A 20,600-nucleotide genomic window follows, 5' to 3' on the forward strand; every position below is an offset into this window, starting at 1 on the left:
AGGATTTCGGTACTGTCAGTCAGATAGTTAGGGCTTCTTCACTCACTCTCATGAAACATTTTTGCATTTTTTTCCACTAGGAGTACATACTGTTTCTATCAATATAAGATATTTTATTTTTACTATAAAAAATAAAAATGTATGTTTAAAACCTGATGGGTGAAATTATTTTCCTTTCAAATTTGCTGTTCTTTTAATATACCCTTCACAATTGTCTAAAATCATGTACTATGATTAAACATCTCTTTGAAAGCCCAACCAGCAATATCATCACTTAGCTCTATTTGTGTAAGCTTTCTTCAGTGGCATCTCTCCTGGAACATTTCATGTATTACCATGTATCATATACCTTAATAAAGCACCAAGAGTTCAGCTATCGAGTGTCTGGAAGAAGTACACAGGAAACTCATTGCCCAGGATTCGCAGGAAACCCTTACCAGGACTGAAATGCCAAGGCAGAGGTGGAAGTAAGTTGCAGGGCGATGTCATAAATCTGTGAATGGGCAGAAATGTGGAAGGTGTTTCATTGTGAACAAGTGCAAAGTCATGTGAGCAGAGAGAAACTGCAAACTAACCTTTAGGCTCTAAGCTAAAAGCCAAGAAGGGATCAGAGAGGAGTTCCCGTAGACGGTCACAGCACTCCCCCTGCCTCGGAAGAGGAAGTCCCTCAGGTACACCGGACTAAGCCTGTTTCTGTTGTTGGCCCTTGGTTCTTGAGAACAACATCTTGACTTGCGCGTGAATTGGACTTAAGTGAGGCAGAGTTGCCCCAAGTCAGCAGCCTCACTCCTCTGGTGGGCAGAGTCCAGCGGCAAAACAAAAATCAAGACTGGCAATGGCGCAGGATTCGAATTAAGGTCTTTCCCAAGTCTCGTTTTGTCTGAGGCAATACGTATTCAATGACTGAGAGCTAGGGAAGAATTGAGACGAAAGATGACCTTGTTGAACTATCCTCTAAAAGTTTCAGGTGAAAGAAATTCATTTTTGCCCCAGACGTTTTTTCTAAGATTCTAAGGGAGCTCTCTGGAGGAGGAGCCAGAAGTGAAGTTCACCAGTGATAGGAATAACAAGCCAGATAATATGTAAGAGGACTCCAAAGCATACGTGGGCCACACTCCTGTTAGGAGGGAGCCTCTGAGCCAAGAATTACAATTGCATTGTATGGCAGTGATTCTGAAACTGGGGCATGTAAGCTTAGTTTTTTTAAAAAAAAATTTAATAGCTTTATCAATATATTTGGTTTCCTTTTTAATCCTGTGTTTTATGCATTCAAAAACATTATTCTGACAAGAGGTCCATAGATTTCACTGAACTACCAATGGATATCCATCCAGTCCACAAAAAATGTTAAAAAAAAAAAAAAAAAACTAGTCACACTTGGTTATACATTGATAGATTCTGTCACAGCAACTCTGAATCAGTTCACAACCCACACCTTGCCTGTATTTTTCCATAAATCCTCCAAAGGCCCTTCCCCTCTACCCATAATGCTGCACTCCTTCCTCCTCTACTCTTTTTAAGATTTCATGGATACCTTAAAAACTGCACAATACCTTATGTGTTTATGTTTCAAATGTGTTTTCACATTATCTCATTTGAACCTCAGCAACCTATGAGCTAAGTTGAGTAACTGTTTTAAAAATTCACAGCTGGTTATTTGCAAGAGGAACCCACATCTTCCACAAACGTGGGTCTCCTGAAAGTGCCTTGAACTTTGTGGAACAGGTGCACTCTTGGGAGGCTGGCTGCAAAGCAAAGAACACAGTCTTCATAAGAGACCCAGGCTTGAGCTCTGACCAAGTTATCTTGCTTCTTGGGCTCCTTTTCATAGTCTGTCTCCTCAAGCTCTAAAAGTCAATGATTCTATGATAATTCCCTTCGTCTTCCATTTTTAAATGGGCAGGGCATGCCCAAGGAACTGTTCTTATAACATATTAAAGTTACATGATTGAATAAGGGACCTTTATCATTCATCTCTATTCCCCCCTCAAAAACAGGTTCCTTATTTCTGAGTCTTGGTTATTTTATGAGTTCCCTTGGGTCTAGATAGATAAGGCATTTATTAAGCACTTACTGTGTGCCAATGTGCCAAGTGCTAGAGACACAAATACAAACAAGACAGTCTCTGCCCTCAATGAGCTTACATTCTAATGAAAGGAGACAACATAAAGGGGTGCTGGAAAGGTTTTGGGAGAGATGGTTGGGATGATAAAAGTATGCTGAAGGCCTTCCCACGTAAAAGGCCGCACAGGCTGCCTTTACCTGGGGCTTGTGAACTTGGTTGTTTGCATTTTTTAAAAAATATTTGTTAAGTATTCAGTATGATTGCTTTCCTTTGTAATCCTATTTTATGCATTTAAAAACATTCCAAGAAGAGGTCCCTAGGATTCACCAGACTGCCAGAGGGGCCCATTAGACGGAAGGTAAGGTTAAGACACCTTTGGTGTGTGGTCAACTAGTCATCTCCCACTGTGGTCCTTCGGTGAGTTAAGACAGTGAGTTTTGCAGGAAGCTCAGCCCTTGACCATAAATCTCCCCCAAGAATTCCCCTTGAGCTATGTTTTAGGATGCCCATAGGCATTTGACTGTTGTGATGATGACATACTTTAATTTTCTAAGTACATTCAGCAAGCATTAAAAATGTTCAGTGTAAAATGAACATGCTAGGCCCCTAGGATTATGATGATAAATGAGACCATTCTTGCCCTAAAGGAGCTTAGGGTCAGGTTTTTTGTGTTTGTTGGTTGGTTTGTTTTGAGGGGGAGACTTTTTTGGCCAAGATGTATGACTTCACTGTAGGGAGCACCTGGTGTGGAAATTCCTTCCACAAACATAGGTCAGCCACTCATCTGTAACTTACTGGCTTAGCTGCCTGGTACACCGAATTAAGTCATTCACTCAGTCACACAATTTTTATGAGTCGGACCCCAAGGCCCCCAAGCCACTTCCCAATGCACTCTGTCGTCCTGCGCCTTGAGACTGTAATAGGAATGAGAAAATATATGGAAAAATGAGCCCAACATGAAATCTGTCCCTGGTCACTCTCCTTTGAACATGTGGATGGGTGGTGCACGGTGGGTTGTTTTGCCACGTGGGTTATGTGTATCTGTAGGTGTCTGTCTCAATCTGCCTTGCAGGAAGTCATCCATAGACTAAAATCTCCCCCTCATCCTTCGCCAAGGGAGGCTTTGATTCCTGCCAGGAGGAGAGCAGGAGATTGGGGCCTGAGGCCGGCCACTTTGCTCTCCTGAGAGAGAAGAGGTACCAAGATAGAATTACATCTTTGCACCATTAAATTTAATTAATTAGGGAAATAAATTTTAGATTCAAGCTGCCCTCCTGATCACTATCCCTTAAGGGGAAAAGGAGCATCCTAAGCTATATATCCAAGGCTTAGCTCCCTTCCCTCCAAATGCCAGCTTCATAGTGAGTACACAGAGCAAATCGAAAATCCATTCACCCAAACGGAAACAGAAATCAGAAAAAGCATATGATGAGAATATGTCAGGAGCTCTCCAGAGAAATTGAGATATCTTAGCCCAATCAAGAGAGAGTCTCAGATTGGGGGTGGGGAGCCAAGGGGTTCCAGAAGTCTCTAGAACAGTAAGCTAGGGATAGGGACAGGTTCAAAGTGCCGGCTGCTACACGCAGGCTTCTTCTAACAGTCTTTCTTTGCCTTCAGGGACCTGAAGAGAGTCTGGAACCACATGCCTTCTCTCTCCAAGCTGGAAGCCAGAAGACCAGGATCTCTCTTCCCTCCAGCGCTCAGGGAGCGTTGAAAAATCAATCTCTATCAGCGAGGAAAAGTCCGTGCAAATGGGCTTTGAGCACAGTTCACAGTAGGTATTCCCCCCTCCTCGGAACTGTCATAGCACTTTGTACTTCTGTTACATAAGCATCATGTTGTTGTTATTAAATATTTTAATATAATGTTTATATTAAAATATAATGTTTAATATAATCAAACATTTTAATAATTATTAAACATTTTAATATAATTGAACATTTTATCATTTTAATTTTAATAATTAAACATTTAATTTAAACATTTAAAATAACATTTTAATTATATTCTGTGATTTTAATAAAAGTAGTAGTAGTATTTGGGTACCTCATCTGTCCTACTAGACTATAAGCCCCCTAAAGGTAGGGATGATTTTTACTTCCCCCTTGCCTTGCACATGGAATCACAGAGTTCTAATGAGAAGACACGTCGGAGGTCATCTGGTTCAACCTCTGTATTTTGGAAATGAAGAAACCAGACCCAGAGGGGCTGTGACTTGCCTGAGATCATGTAGCTCGTTAGTGACAGACCGACATGGGATCTGAGCCCTAAATCTAATGAACATATGGATAATGTATGATGAGGAGGAGTCTGTCTTACTTTAGTTTCCCCCATGGGCCCGAGCATGCAGTAGATGCTCAATTAAGCATTTACTGAGTGGAAATTGATTCAAATACATCCTGGCTGGGCCCTGGTGGTAATCAGCTCTGCTCTTGTGTCAAGGGAGCATTAGAACAACTTGGGGGGAGGGGCCCACAGAGTGGGGCTAAAATCCTGGAGTTGGGACGCTGGAGGTTGGTCACAGCTACACTCAAAGGGCGGGCAGTGATGGGGAGTACTGTTCGTATGGTGGCTGAGAGGGCTTTCGAGGGAAGCTAGGACTTCCAAACAGCAGGGACAGCTAGTGTACTAGGCACAGTATTCAAAGGAGATCTCCACTGAGAGGGACCCTTGGCATCCTGTACCAAAGAAGATAAGTGAATCCCATTCTTGCAGCACTTTTCTCACCAGGATAAATCATGCAAATCAGCCAGTCAGCAAGCATGCCTTAAGCTTTTACTACATAGTAAGCAGAGTGTTAAACACTCAGGATTAAAGCAAAAAAAAAAAAAAAGGCAAGCTTCCCTGTCTCCAAGGACCTTACATGCTAAGGGGGAGATAACACGTATATCAGTTAATAAGTCCAAGATCCATGGAGTGTATATGGCAGGTGGCCTTAGAGGAGAAAGCTAGAGCAGTTGGGATGAGCAGGAGAGGCCTTCCATAGGTGAAGGATCTTGAGTTGGGTCTTAAAGAGAGCCAGAGCAAATCACTATTGATTAGAGGAGAGAAAATTAAAACAACTCTGAGGTACCACCTCATACGTATCAAATTGTCTAATATGACAGAAAAGGAAAATGACAAATGTTGGAGAGAATGTGGGAAAATTGGAACACGAATGCATTGTTGGTGGAGTTGTGAACTGATCCAACATTCTGGAGAGCAATTTGGAACTACGCCCAAAGGCTATGAAAATGTGCATACCCTTTGATCCAGCAATACCACTTCTAAGTCCAAAGGGATCATAAGAAAGGGAAAAGGACCCACGTGTACAAAAATATTTATAGCAGCTCTTTTACTGGTAGCAAAGAATTGGAAATTGAGGGGATGCCCATCAATTGGGGAACAGCTAAACAAGATGTATATGAATGTAATGGAATACTGTTGTTCTATAAGAAATGATGAGCAGGGGGGGCAGCTAGGTGGCGCAGTGGATAGAGCACCAGCCCTGTATTCAGGAGTACCTGAGTTCAAATCCGGTCTCAGACCAAACACTTGACACTTACTAGCTGTGTGACCCTGGGCAAGTCACTTAACCCCAACTGCCTAAAAAAAAAAAAAAAGAAAAGAAATGATGAGCAGGCAGACTTCAGAAAAACCTGGAAAGACTTGTATGGACTGATGCTAAGTGAAGTGAGCAGAACCAGGAGAACGTTGTACACAGTAACAGCAACTTTGTGCAATGATCAATTATGATTGACTTAGGTCTTCTTAGCAATACAATGATCCAAGACATCTCCAAAAGACTCACAATGGAAAATTCGATCCACATCCAGAGAAAGAACTATGGAGTCTGCAGATGAAAGCAGACTATTTTCATTCTTTGTTGCTTTTTCTTTCTTGTGGTTTTTCCCGTTTATTCTGATTTTTCTTTCACAAACATGACTGGTGTGGAAATAGGTTTAACATGATTGTACATCTGAAAAATAATTCATCTTGAGTTACTGATGTGGGAAAAAAATTTAAACTAGAGCTAGAGCTTCTAAGAGGGGATGAGGAAACAGCAGCCAGTGTGAAGACACTCATATTGCCTTGGGAAACTTTGTAGGAAAAGAAATAACAACGTTTGCCGACTAATGGGACACACGAAGTGGGCAAAAGAGCTAAGGTGGGATGAGCTGGGGTGATTAAGTGGCATGGTCAGGGGAATGCTCCTGGATTTGGAGGAAATATAATGAGTCCTGTTTTGGACATGAGATCCTCAGATCATTGGGAAAGACTTATGTGCCATAGTGTCCAAATTCCCCATTTTACAAATGAGGGAAATGAGCCTGAGAGTAAAGTGGTTTGCCCAAGGCACTAAGATAGTAAGCATCTGAGACAAGATTTGAACTCAGGTTTTCCTGCCATATTGGATTTGTGTTGTCTATAGGAAATCTGGTTCAATACTCAGTTGATGTTCTAGAACTCAAGAGAGAGAGTAGGGCTAGATATGTACATCTGGAAATCATCAGTATAGAGAAGCTAATGCACCCATGAGAATTGATGAAGTCTTCAGGTGTAATGACTCCAGTAGCCTCCAAGCCCCATAAATGAAGAAGTCCTGGTGCTACAGAAAAAAAAACAAACCGCTCCAAGTCACTCTGTCCAAGCAAGACCAGTAATAATGGCCCAAAACCATTGACTCAACTTGGGGAGTTTAAGTATCAACTAGCTGCCAGCTCTCCAGGAGTCTTCCTTCCGCTCACTAGCATGAATCAGCACCAATCCCAAGATCCAGACCACTTCACTCCCTTCCCCTAATGCCTGATCCTACTAGACCCAGATAGGAACCTTAGAAAAACCAGTCAGACTTGCCTGACTGGTTAGGGTGGCCTCACCCTGCAAGGCCCCGGCAGGGTATACTTGATTTCAACCATGCCCCAGCAGACCTGACCTGTTGTTTCCACCATCCTCCCTGACTGCCCTTGATAACTCTACGTCCCTCCCGATATAGCTGGCTGAATTTACTGTCCTGTGTATGTCCCAGGCACCTTGTAACTGTATTTTACAGACTTCTAAGTCAGCATTAAGACAAGTAGCATCACAAACAGGGTCCGGAAGTCAGGAAGGAAGCTCGCTCTGATGGGATTGCTTATTGCTTGAGCACATGACTAGGTGGTTTCTGTGTTTGCCTTAGAGTGGGAATGCTTCCCTGGCCTGAAGCAGGTCTGAGCATCCCCGAGTCTGGGGAGGGCAGTTTTGTGGGCCTCTGTACTGTTTCAAAAGCTGTTGTCACAGGGCTCTGCCAACTGATAGGAAGATGAAATCTCATCCCAGCCAGGGAACCCTCAGTGATGGCAACGTCAAGGCCGTGACCTTCGCTGTGTGTAGTTGAGATGGCAGGGGGAGTAAATAGGTCATGGAAATAGACTGGGAAACTAGGAAGTTATGGTATTTGGGGGTTATCAATAGGTATAACAAAATTCCCTAGTACAGGGAGGAGATGGGTTGGATAGAAAGACTGAACCAGGCACTGACCTTATCAAGGAGGGAAGGAAACTGTTCTAGGAATCTTATAGATAACAACCACCAGGATGAGGAGGAGGAGGAGGAAGAGGAGGAGGAGAGTGAGCATTTATGTAGCAACTTAAGGTTTCATACACTATTCTATTTGATCCTCACAGCAACCTTATAAGTCCCATTATTACTGCCATTTTAGAAAAAGAAATTGACTCTGGGAGAGATTAAGTGACTTGCCCAGGGCCACACAGCTAGCAAGTTTTTTGTTTTGTTTTGTTTTTTTTAGTGAGGCAGTTGGGGTTAAGCTACTTGCCCAAGGTCACACGGCTAGTAAGTGTCAAGAGTCTGGTCTGAGGCCGGATTTGAACTCAGGTCCTCCTGACTTCAGGGCCGGTGCTCTATGCACTACGCCACCTAGCTGCCCCAGCTAGCAAGTTTCTGAGGCGGGATTTGAATTCAAGTCTTCCTGACTCCAGATCCAACACTTTCTCCACTGTGTCACCTGTTTACCTCTATATACTTACACATATACATTTTTTCCATAAAGCCCAGATCCTCCCCCCACTCTCAGTGAGACCTGCTGTCTCAAATCCTCAATGTCATCTTTTGACTCCCCACTCTCATTCATACTGCCCCCTTCCCCATATCCCCATATCTGATCCATCAACAAATCCTGTCTTTTCTACCTTCACATCTCTCATATGTATCCCGTTTTCTGTTCTCACCCAGCTTCCACCCAAATTCAGGCCTTTATCGCCTTTCACCTTAATTATTACAATAACCTTCCAACTGGTTTCCCTGCCTCAAATCTTCCCCCAATCCAATCCATCCTCCACTAGGCTGCCAAAGTGATTTTCCTAAAGTGCAGGTCCTAAAGTGTCACCTTTCTACTCAATAAGTTCCAGTGGCTCCCTATTATCTCCAGAATCTAATCTAAAGCCCTTTGTTTGGCATTGAAAGCTCTTCACATGGAATACTGTTGTACTTTAAGAAATGACCAGCAGGATGCTTTCAGAAAAATCTGCAAAGGGGCAGCTAGGGGGTGCAGTGGATAGAGCACTGGCCCTGAAGTCAGGAGGACCTGAGTTCAAATCTGGCCTCAGACCAATCACTTGACACTTACTAGCTGTGTGATCCTGGGCAAGTCACTTAACCCCAATGGCCTAAAAAAACAAACAAACAAAAAAAATAAAACCTGGAAAGACTTACATGAACTGATGCAAAGTGAAATGAGCAGAACCAGAACACTGTGTGCAGTAACAGCAATATTGTATGATGATCTACTGTGAATGACTTAGCTATTCTCAGCGATATAATGATCTAAGACAATTCTGAAGGACTTATGATGAAAAATGCTGTCCATCTGCAGAGAAAGAACTGATGGAGTCTGAATGCAGATCAAAGCATACTTTTTCTTTACTTTATTTTTCTTGGGGTTTTGTCTGTGTTTTCTATCACACCATGACTAACATGGAAATAGGTTTTGCATGACTGCACATGCATCAAATTCCTTGCCTTCTTAATGAGGGAGGAAAGGAGGGAGGGAGGGAATTTGGAACTCGAAAAAAAATTTTAAATGCTAAAAATTGTTTTTACATGTAATTGGGGGAGGAATTAATATTAATTTTTAAAAAAGAAAAAAAGCTCTTCACAATCAATCACATGTCTGTCTTTCACTTCTTGTCCCTGACTCTTTGATTCAGCCACACTGGCCTGCATGCTGTTTATCCTTCCTCAAGCCTCCCAGGTCTCCCCTGGCTCTCACTCTTTCAGCTGAGAAATGTGCCCCCTCTTTTACAGAAAACAACGAGGCTATTCGCTGAGAGCTCCCTCTTTGCCCTTCTTTCTCATCTCACATCGCTCAGAGGCCTTCAGCCTCTGTCTCCTTCACCCCTGTCTCTCATGTAGAGGGGGTCCTAACTCCTTACTGAGGCTAACCCCTCTACCTACACAGGCAATCCCATTCCATCTCATCCTTTCCAGTCCCTGAGGGGGCAAGATTGCCCCCTTTATCATCTACTGTCTCTCCATCTACTGGTTGTTTTCCTCCCACTCATCCACAAGAAAACCTTCACTTGATCCAGTCATCTCCTACAGCTCCTGCCCCGTACCTCTCCTCCCTTTGGTTGCTCAGCTGCTCGAGAAGGCCACTTCTAATTGGTGCCTCCACTTTCTCTCCTCTCACTCTCTTCAGTCTGGCTTCTGACCTCACGATTCAACTGAAACTCCCCTCTCCAAAGTCACCATTGTTCTCTAAGTTGCCAAATCCAATGGTATTTTCTCTGTCCTCCCCTTCTTGCCCTCTCTGCAGCCTTTGTCACCATCAGCCACCCTCTTTTCCCTGACAGTCTCTTCTCTCTAGTTTTCAGGACTCTGGTCTCTCCTGGTTCTACTCCTTAGTCTCCATTGCTGGATCTTTCCAAGTCATACCTACTAAAGGCAGGTAGCCCAACAGGTTCTGCCTCTTTCCTTCTCCCTCTATACTATTTCACTTCGGGATCTCGTCATGGATTCAATTATCATCACTATGCTGCTAATTCTAATATACTTATCCAACCCCAACCTTCACTACCTCTTGGACATCTTGAACTGACATCTTAAACTTCACATTCGTTATCTTGTCTCCCAAACATTCCCTTCTTCCTTACTTCCTTATCACTGATGAGTCTTCCCAGTCACCTGGGCTTGCAACCCAGGAGTCATCCTCAACTCCTCCCTCTCATTCCCATATCCAAGGCCTGTCAATTTACCTTGGGAACATCTCTCTCGTACGCTCCCTTCTCCACTCTGACACTGCCACCACCCTGGTGCAGGCCCTCATCTCATGCCTAGACTATCTCAATAGCCTGCTGGTTGGTTTTCCAGCCAGAAGTCTCTGCACCCTGCGGGCTATCCTCCATTCAGCTGTCTGGGTGATCTTCAAACATAGGTCTGACCATGTCACTTCCCTACTCCATAAACTCTAGTGGCTTCCTGTCACCTTTGGGGTCAAATAGAAAATCCTCCATCTGGAGTTCAAAGCCCTTCACAACCTACCATTACCCACCTTTGCAGAGTTTTTACACCTTACACGCCTCCACATACCCTTTTCCTGCTATTCTTTTTTTTTATTTTTTTTTTGGCTAGGCAATGGGGTTAAGTGACTTGCCCAGGGTCACACAGCTAGTAAGTGTTATGTGTCTGAGGCTGAATTTGAACTCAGGTCCTCCTGAATCCAGGTCTGGTGCTCTATCCACTGCGCCACCTCACTGTCCCCCTGCTACTCTTTGAACAAGACACCCCATCTCCCAACTCAAAGCATTTTCAAGAACTGTCCCCAAGGCCTGAAATGCCCTCCTTCCTCACTTCTGCCTCCTAGAATCCCTGATTTCCTGTAAGACTCAGCTCAAATGCCATTTCCTGAAGGAGTCCTTTCCCTGTCCCCCTACCTGCTAGAGCCTTCCACCCACCTTTCGTCTATCCTGTATGTATATGTGGGTAGCTGGGAAAGCGAAAGCAATTCTATTTTGTCTGCTGCTCCTCTATTTTGGCCCTGACCCTGTTTGTATTGTAACTTCCACCCCATCTGTGACCTTTCTAGTTACTGCTGGAACCATAGGGTCAGTCTTATATTAGGGTGGGTTGCGAGAGAGCTGACCTGGAGCAGAGGCTTTCCTGTTGCTAGATTAGGATACTGCTTCCCCTATTCCTACCCAAGGAGTCCTCCAACAACAGTCTGTCCAGTCCTGAGATGCCCCATACCCAATTCACCTGCATAACTAGAAGCCTATATAATCTCTGGCCCTTTATTCCTCATTGGTTCCTAAATTTATACTATTCAGTTTGGTTTATGGTTTTGGTTTTAGGGTTTTGTGATAGGACCTGACAATTTTACCCACAAATATTACATATACCTATTTACTTATACGTTATCTCCCCCATTAGAATGTAATTTCCTTGCGGGCAGAGACTACCATTCAGGCAGTCAATACACACTTATAAAGCACCTGCCATGTGCCAGGCACTGTTCTAAGCGCTGGGGATACAAAGAAGGGTAAAAGATAGTCCCTGCTCTCAAGGAGCTTACAGTCTAATGGGGAAGACAGTACATAAAAAACTATGTGCAAATAAGGATAAATTGGGGGGAGTTTCAGAGAGAAGGCACTAAGATTAAGGAGGACAGGGAAAGGACGGTTTTTGCCTTTCTTTGCATCCCCAGACCTTAGCATGGCTATGGCATACTGTAAGCAGTTACTAAATCCTCGTTGAATGACAATTTGAGTTTGAGATGACTGTGGAACACCCAGGTAAAGACGTCCGACAGGCAACTGGCAACACAGACCCGAAAGTTTGGGGGAGAGATGAAGGCTGGTCATGGAGATGTAGGAGTCATCTGTATAGAGATAATAATTGAACCTATAGGAGCTAGTTATATTGCCTACAGAAACAGTAAAGAGTAGAAGAGGGCCTAGGCAGAGCTCTGTGGATATCTACACGAAATGGGTGGAACGGGGATGGTGATTCAGCAGAGGAGACTGAAAAGGAACAATCAGAGAAATAGGAGTTATCAGGAAAACCCAGGGAGAAAAGAGTTTCCAGGAAAATGGGGCCTCACAGATTCAAGAGAGGCGAAGGAGAAGGCCTTTGGACTAGAAGATTATCAGCAGCCATGGGAAAGCTTTTTGGAGAGTCATTAAAATGGAAGCCAGATTACAAGAACGGAGAAGTCAGTGGGAGAGGACAAAGAGAAAGATGACCTCTGCTGAGAAAGCATGGCGGGAGGAAGCAGGGAGAAACGGATAAGACAGTCTTACATAGAGAGGATTTTCACAAGAGACAGGCGGGGGAGGGCAAGCCGAGGGCCAGGTGCTGTGCAGATCTTATCTAATTTGGTCCTCACAACAAACCTGAGTGCTATTATTGTTGTTGTTGAGTTCTTTCAGTCTGGTCTGACTCTCCATAATCCTGTTTTGGGGGTTTTCTTGGCAAAGATACTGGAGTGGTTTGCCATTTCCTTTTCCAGCTCATTTTACAGATGAGGAACCTGAGGCAAACGGGGTTAAGTGATTTGCCCAGTCAGGGTCACACAGCTCGGAGGTGTCTGAGGCCACATTTGAACTCAGGTCCTCCTGATTCCAGGGCTGGTATTCTATCTACTGCACCACCTAGCTGCCCTGAATGCTATGATTACATTTTACAGATGAGGAAACTGAGGAAGGCAGCAGTTAAGCTACTTGTCCAGGGTCACATATCTAGCTAAGTGTTTGAGGCTGAATCTGAACTCAAGTCTTCTTGACTTCAGGCCCAGCATTCTATTCACTGTGCCACTTGGCTGCCTCTAGGAAATGAGTTAGAGAGCTTATTCCAAGTGGAAGGAGCGGCTAAGTCAAGTCAAAGAGGAATGGAAGCCCGAGAAACAGACTTTTAGGGAACAGCAAATGATCCAATCAGCTGGAGCACAGGGTGTTTATAAGGGATTAGAGGATGTGTAGATTTGGGCCAGGGCATGGAAGGTCCTGGGACGCCAGGCTAAAGTCAGGAGGCACTGAGGGGTTTTGAGCAGGAAAGTAACACGATGGAAACAGTGTTGTAGGAAATAAATTTGGCACAGTGCATAGGATGGGTTGGAGCGACAAATGAATGAGTGAATGAATGACACATTCATTAGGCGTTTATTATGTGTGAAGCACTGGGGATACAAATAGAAAATCAAATAGTCCCTGCTGCTGAGGATGAGAGACTGGTAGCAGTGCAGATGGAAAGGAGGAAACAGATAAAAGAATCATTTCAGAAATGGAATCAATAGGACGTGGTGAGCTGATTATGTGGGGACAGGCCAAAGTGAGAGGGAGGTAGCAGAGTACAATGGAAGGAGTTCCAGATCTGGACACAGAGGGCTTGGGTTCAGACCCCACCTCTGTAAATAATTAGCTGTGGGACACATCACACTCCTCTCGGGCTGAGTTTCATCTGTAAAATGAGGAGTTTGAACTAGATGACCTCTGATCTAGCATTTATAATTATGTGGTTGGAACCTACTTCATTGGAAGATCAGCAGGACTCAGCAGAAACAGATCATTAGAAGCGCATCTGGTGATTTGGGACATGTGTTAATGGGGAATTGCACACCAGGTATCTAGAAAAGCAGGACTAGAGCTGGGAAGAAGGGTCAGAATAGAAGAAAGAGATTTGGGAGTCATCTACTTCATCAGAGTGGGTGAAAACACCAAAGGAGAGAAAAAGAACAGAAGAGGGCCAAAGACGGTATCCTGGGAAACACACGGATGCTTAAGGTCAGGAAGACCAAGAGGAACTGTCCAGAGAGACCAAGGAGTGGTCTGAGAGATGGGAGGAGAACCATGACCATGTAGGATGATGGAAGCCAAAGGAATAGAGTTGCAGTTGATTGATCAAAAGCTCCACAGGCTTCAGAAAAGTCAATAAATTAAGGACTTGATAAAGGCCATTAGATTTGGTGATGACTGGAAGATGATGGGTGACCTTGGAGTGAGTAGAGCCCTACCAGAACGGCAGGGGTAGTGGCCAGATTGCATGCTATTAAAGAGTGAGGGTTTGGCAATGACAGCAGGCCGCTCTTTGGACAAGCCCGTCGGTGGAGGGGAAAAGTGAGGAAGAAGATAGTTGCTTAAGCTCAAGTGGTTCATGGAGAGGAAGGAAAATTTTTTTTTTAGCTTAGGAAGACATGAATATGAGTCACTGAAATGTTTTCATTGACTTTATGACTCATTTTCTCAAGTTTAGACTTCAAATGTGAATGAAACTTTCAGGGTTGGAGAAGAATGGCCAGAAAAATATGGGAGTTCCAGTCAGATGAGGTAAAGACATCCCCTTTTCAATTCAACCAGCATTTATAAAAACCTGCTACATGCCCTACTATGTGCTAGATGCTGAGGATAGAAAGACAAAAAACCAAAACCATTCCCAGGCATTTAGATTCTACTAGTGAGAAACTAATCTGTATACAGATAAATTAATACAAAACATATACAAAGTGATTTTCTGGATGAGGTGGAGGAGAGAGGGAAGAGCACTGGGGGAGGATCAGCGGCTCCATTGGACGGTGGCAACACGCCGCACCCATAGGCCCCCACTTTTCTTGCTAGGAGAGGGAAGCCTGTTTCTTCAGTTACTATTACGATTTGTCATCGTTGTTGCTGTTGTTATTGTTATATCTTCAATGCCAGCGTACCCAGAAGGATTTCTTTGCTGGGTGGCCACGTGAGGGACCAGGTGGGTTGAAGGTAGTTACTGGCTGAATTGTAAGCAGCAGAACGGAGGAAACAGGAATCTGGGGATCCAGGGGCACTGTCCTTGCTTGCTGTTGGGAAGGCACAATGACTGACATAAATGGGCATATCCAGTCTACTGCCTGGTGGGAGGCGGTGTCACGGGAAGACCCTGCCCCCATGTCTCTGAGAGCCAGAGAAGCAGGGCCGAGGAGAGGGGCTCAGAATGCAGAAGGGGGTTGAAGGTGGTGCCCCGCGGCCTTCTCTGACATAGCAGTATGATTACAGTCAGCCTCTGCAGCCACAGATGCCAGCAATGTGGACACCAACTGGGATGCCTTGGCAAACCTGACTTCTTTTCAGGATCCACCACCTGCTCCCACAAGCCCATGTGACTTGAGGCCAGAAGAAGAAGTAAGGGTAGACGGGAACACCAGGAAGAACCACTAAGCTCTATCAGTTTGATGTGAGAGGGGAAGGGAAGGGAAGGGAAGGAGCAATGATACAGTGCCTCCTATGTGCCAGGCACTGTGCCAACTGCTTTTTACAAATACTATCTCATTTGACCCTCACAGCAGCCAGGGGAGGTAAATACTATTATCATCCTCATTTTATAGTTGAAGAAACTAAGGCAGACATGCACGAAATGCATGAAAGACATAAAATGACTTGCCCAAGGGTTACCCAGCCAGGAGTACCTGAAGTCAAATTTGAACTCAGGTCTTCCTTTCTTGATTTGTGAAAGCCACACAAAATTTTGCCGGGTAAAATTATTTTCTCTTGTTGATTATAATGTCATAGACCCTAAGAAGCCTTCTTGTCTAGCTCCCTTTTTTTAAAGATGACGCCTAGAGATGAGGCCCAAAGTCACATTGATGGCAGAATCAGTATCTGAACCCCAAGTCCTCCTAACTCCACGTCCAGTGATGCCTCTTTCCATTGCACACCTGTCAGTCATTTATTTACCAAGCACTTACTATGTGCCAGCAACTGTGCTGAGTGCTAGAGATTCAAAGAAAGGCAAAGCCAGTCCCTATTCAATCCAACCCAATCAAAACCAATCCAATAAACATTTATTAAGTGCCTATGGTGTGCCAAGCACTGTGCACACAGTGGGGCTACAATTAACAAAAAGAAAAACAGTCCCTGCCCTCAAGGAGCTTAGAATCTGAAGGGCAATGGTATACCAGGGAATACTTCATGCCCTGGGGAAGTCTTGTTCCATGGAGCTAAAACCAGGCAGGGCAGCAGTCACAAAGTGGAGCTCTGTGAGCTCCTATCTTCAAGGATTTCACATTCTTTTTTACCCCCTTAGCTTTTAGCAAAGGCATTTACTCAGATGACACAGCAAAAACAGTTATTGCAAAACATCTTCACCATAAATATGGTGGATGCTGTCCCACAAATATAGACAGCATCAATGGGAAAAGTGTGCTGATAATTTTCCTTCAGGGCTGGGATTCAGGGGCACGTCAATGAGCTTTGGCTCTTTGGGTGTTGGCGGAGCCCTGTTACCTGAGGAGCTTCTGAGTTCTTACACTCCTGGCTCTAAGAACTAGGCTTCCCCCAGGAAGCCTATTCTGATTGTCCTGAAAAAGCTTATGTTCCTGGGACGAGGAGGAGGAATGGATTGTGAAACTAGCAGAGCAGTGACCTCCCTGGAAACTCAAAAGGCTTCTGATTAGGAACAGCAACAAACAAAAAACAAAAAACAAAAAAATCCAAGCTTTTTTTTTGATAAAACACGGAGCAAGTTTATGGAATTAGTTCCTTATCCCCAAGAAGTGATGGGGATTTAAGATAAATTCTTGAATGACAAGAATTGTCACTGGATCATTGAACTGCTGAGAAGAACTAAGTCATTCACAGCTGAACATTGTACAATGTTGCTATTACTGTGTATATTGCTCTCCTGGTTCTGCTCATTTCACTTTGCATCAGTTCATATAAGCCTTTCCAAGTTTTTCTGAGAGCATCCTGCTCATCATTTCTTATAGCATGACGGTATTCTGTTACATTCACATATCACAACTTGTCAATGTTCAGTCATTTCCTCAATTGACGGGCATCCCTTCAGTTTCCAATTCTTTGCCACCACAAAAAGAGCTGCTAAAATATTTTGTATATGTCCTTTTCCCTTTTTTATGATCTCTTTGGGATACAGACCCTGTAATGGTATTGAGGAGCTCACATTCTAACAAGGGAGACAACATGTAAATAACTAGGGACACACAAGATGTATACAGAGTAGATGGAAGGTAATCTGAAAGGGGAAGGCACTAGTAGCTGGGGGACCTGAGAAAGGCTTCATGCAGAAGGTGGCATTTGAACTGAGTCTTAGACAAATCCAAAGAAACCAGGAGGCAGAAGAGTGGGGGGATGGAGTGGGGATGGAGCATCTTAGGCATAGGTACAGTTCATACAAGGCTTAGTAGACCCATTCGGGGTGCTTGCATTCTCGAGTTTCTTTTCAGCTATTTGGGGATTGAGCCCCAAAATTGTCTCTTAGGGATTTTCCTTCGCTTAGCACAGTGACTGGCACATACAAGGCACTTAATGTTTATTAATTACTGATTGTTGTTGATTCTTTTGACATTGGTAACAACTAGAGAGGTGACCAGTAAGGGACAGACACTACTGTCTTTTTACTTTTTTTTAAACATTCTGCATTATTCTGAACTTGACAAACATGAATATCTCCACAGACTGTGCAGAAAAAGAGTACTGTATATGAAACACATATATGTATATGTACATGTATGTATGTTTATACTAAATTCAGCACATTAGTAAAGTGCTTCTTGGATCATTTCTTTTCTCTATCTCCCCCCACCATTTCTTCATGTCTACCAAAAGTGCCTCAGTGTGCCTGTCCTTTTATATGCCCTCCAACAGTTGTCTTTTTCCCTTATTGTCATCTTTGCCAACCTGATGGATGTGAGACGGAACATCAGAATTATTTTCATTTTCATTTATCTACTCATGAGTAATTCAGAGCATTTTTCATAGTTATTGTAGAATTTTCAAGAACTGCCTCTCCATTATCTTTGACCACTTATTTACTAGATTGTCTCTTTTTCTACATTGAATCAGTACTTTGTATATCTTGGATGTCACAATTTTATTAGAGAAACTTGATATAAAGCTATTTCCCAGTTACATTCTGATTTTCCATTCTGATTTTAGCTACATTATGTGCAAAAGCTTTTAGATTTTTGTAATAAAACTTGTACATTTTATCTTCTTTAATCCTCTCTTTTCTTTGTTTGAACAAGTTTTCCCCTTTCTGTAACTGTGAAAGATAGCCCTTTCCATTCTCCTAATTTATTTATTATGCGACTTTTTACATCTAGGTCATGTATCCATTTGGAGTTTATTGTAGTATAGGGGGTGAGATAGTGTTCTGAACTTAATTTCTGCTGGACTGCTTTCCAGTTTTCCTAATGATTTTGGCAAATAGTTAAGTCCTCATCACAGCAGTTGAAGTCTCTGGCTTTATCCAACACCATGCTACTATGTTTTTGTTTCTTGCTTCTGGGTCTTATTTTCCTAATCTATGTACCCACTAATCAACGTTTCTATTTTTTAAACAATACCAAATAGCTTTAATGATTACTGCTTTGTTGCATAGTTTGAGTATAATCCTAGTAGAGAAAGCTACAATACCATTTCCTTTAAGAAATTATTATGGTACTTGGAATAGGATGGTAGCACAAACTGCACTTTTTTTTCCTTTCAAAAAGCGTAAGAACTGAAAAGTACTTTTAAGTGGTTGTGGTAACATTAAATTCTGACTGTATGTTGGGCGAGTTGAGGCAGAGGTAGATGCTGATCCTATCACTCCATAGCAAAGGTTGAAGGCAAAGGGTTCTCACTAAAAGGCACATTTTCAAGACAACCTGGTTCTATCACACCGTTAAGCGCCGGTAGGCCACTTTCCTGACCACTTTTTTCATCACTTCTGGTGAGATTCTTGACCAAATTTTGTTTCGTTTCTCCGGACAGATGCTATTTTGTCCGGCTGCATCTCCAGTATGATTGACACAGCGAAATGCCATCTTTATTAGGTTGCCAGGGCCCAACCACACCCAACGAGTCCCTCTCTGACCCCTGAGGTCTGCCTAGCTCAGGAGTCGCACTCCCAGAATTCCTTTGTGCGTCTCGACGAGCAGACTCCTAAATACTGATACATTCTATGGTGCGCTTCAATTGTAACTTTTCCTTCAATGCCTTCCTGCTGGGCTGAAAGGAGGGGGTCAGCACGCCTCAATCTGCCTTTACATCCCCGGCCCTGTCCCGGGGGCGGGGGGACGCCTCCTGGGGTGCCGGGGCCCCGGGGGGGGGAGGGGCGGGGCGGATTTTCAGACGCGGACAGAGCCCGGGCCAGGACTTCCGGACGGCTCTTGTCATTCACACGCAGAGGGGGCCGGGGGCCCCGCACGCCCCCTTGCTCCATCCGGGGGCCCGCAGCCGCAGGAGGCCGGGCGGACCCCGCGTTAGACGGCGCGAGGCGGCCCGGCCACCCACGATCGGGTGCAAAGGAGCGGGATGGGGACCAGGACAAAGCGCCGTGTCCACACCCTCCCGGGGAGAAGCGCCGCTGCGGCTGGTGGGTGCGCGCGGCCTCGGGCGGGGGCGGGGGCCCACTGACTAAGAAGAGGGGGTTGCGCGCTGTCAAGGCGGGGCCCCCTTAGGTCAGATGGGGAAACTGCGGCCCGCAGGAGCTGGGGGTGGTCCCAGGTGGCCGCCCCGTGGAGCGCCGAGATCGCCGCCGCGGACCCCCGCACCCCTAGCCCCCCCACGTCGGTCTGACTCCAGACGCGCGAGGCCGGGGGAGGGGGGCTCCGCCCACGCACTCGCCCCGCCCCTCTCCTCGCCCCGCCCCGCCCCGCCCCTGCCGGGCCTCCTACGTCTTCGAGATCTTTCTCGAACTCGGCCGCCGCCGTTGCCCGAGCGCCGCCGAAAGCTGCCGAAGCCGAGGCGGGTGGCCGCTGGGAGGGGGGCGAGGGAGTGGGCGCTGGGAGCGGCGGCGCGCACACCTCCCCGGCGACCGAGCGCGCAGGCGCAGAGCCCACTAACTGCCGGTTGGTGGCTGCTGAACCGCAGTGGGGGAGAGACGCTCCGAGGCAAGCGGCGGTGACTCAGGCCCGGCCCCGGCTCCGGCCCCCGGCTCCCGCCCCGGCCCGGCTCACCGGCCCCTCCTCGCCCCTCGTAGCCCCTACGGCGAGCCCGCAGCAGGCGCCCCTCCCGGCTCGGCGGCAGCGGCAGCATGTCTGTGGTCGGCATCGACCTCGGCTTCCTCAACTGCTACATCGCCGTGGCGCGAAGCGGCGGCATCGAGACCATCGCCAACGAGTACAGCGATCGGTGTACCCCGTGAGTGCCGCCGGACCCCCCCCGAGGCCCGCCCCGTGGGCCGGGGCCCCCCCCCCGCCGGTGCTCCCTGAGGCCTGCCCCCCCCGTGATGCCGGGGACCCTTAGATGCTCCTCCGGGAAGACCCCCGGTGCTCCCCGAGGCCCCCCTTCTTGTATGCTGCCGGGGGCCCCCCGGTGCTCCCCGAGGCTCCCCTTCTATGCTGCCGGGGGCCCCCCGGTGCTCCTCCGTGCTCCCCGAGGCCTGCTCCCCCCCCCGCTCCTCCGGGCCTCCCCCCTCCGAGCTCTCCGACACCCCCACCCCGCCGCCTCCCCTCCGTGCTCCCGAACATTCCCTCCATCGCCCCCTCCCCCCGCGGCACCCCGGTCCTCCGCGCCCACGTCGCCCGGGGCAGGGATGTGGTTCTCCCCTCCCCCGGGGTATTGCCCCGGCCCCGTGCCGCCCCTCATCTCCA

The 20,600-nt window shown here is 45.9% G+C and overlaps 1 protein-coding gene across 1 annotated transcript in view; it reads left to right on the plus strand.

Moving 5' to 3' along the window:
- The first annotated feature begins 20,018 nt into the window (after positions 1-20,018).
- HSPA4L (heat shock protein family A (Hsp70) member 4 like) overlaps positions 20,019-20,600 on the plus strand; it is a 63,916-nt gene continuing 63,334 nt past the window's right edge. The window contains exon 1 of the mRNA XM_027854645.1: positions 20,019-20,148. Within this exon, the coding sequence (XP_027710446.1) occupies positions 20,042-20,148 (107 nt within the window). The 5' untranslated portion in view covers positions 20,019-20,041. The remainder of the gene's footprint in view (positions 20,149-20,600) is intronic.

This window comes from Vombatus ursinus, unplaced genomic scaffold, assembly GCF_900497805.2.
Source record: "Vombatus ursinus unplaced genomic scaffold, bare-nosed wombat genome assembly UNPS02010461.1, whole genome shotgun sequence".
Classification (NCBI taxonomy): Eukaryota; Metazoa; Chordata; class Mammalia; order Diprotodontia; family Vombatidae; genus Vombatus; species Vombatus ursinus.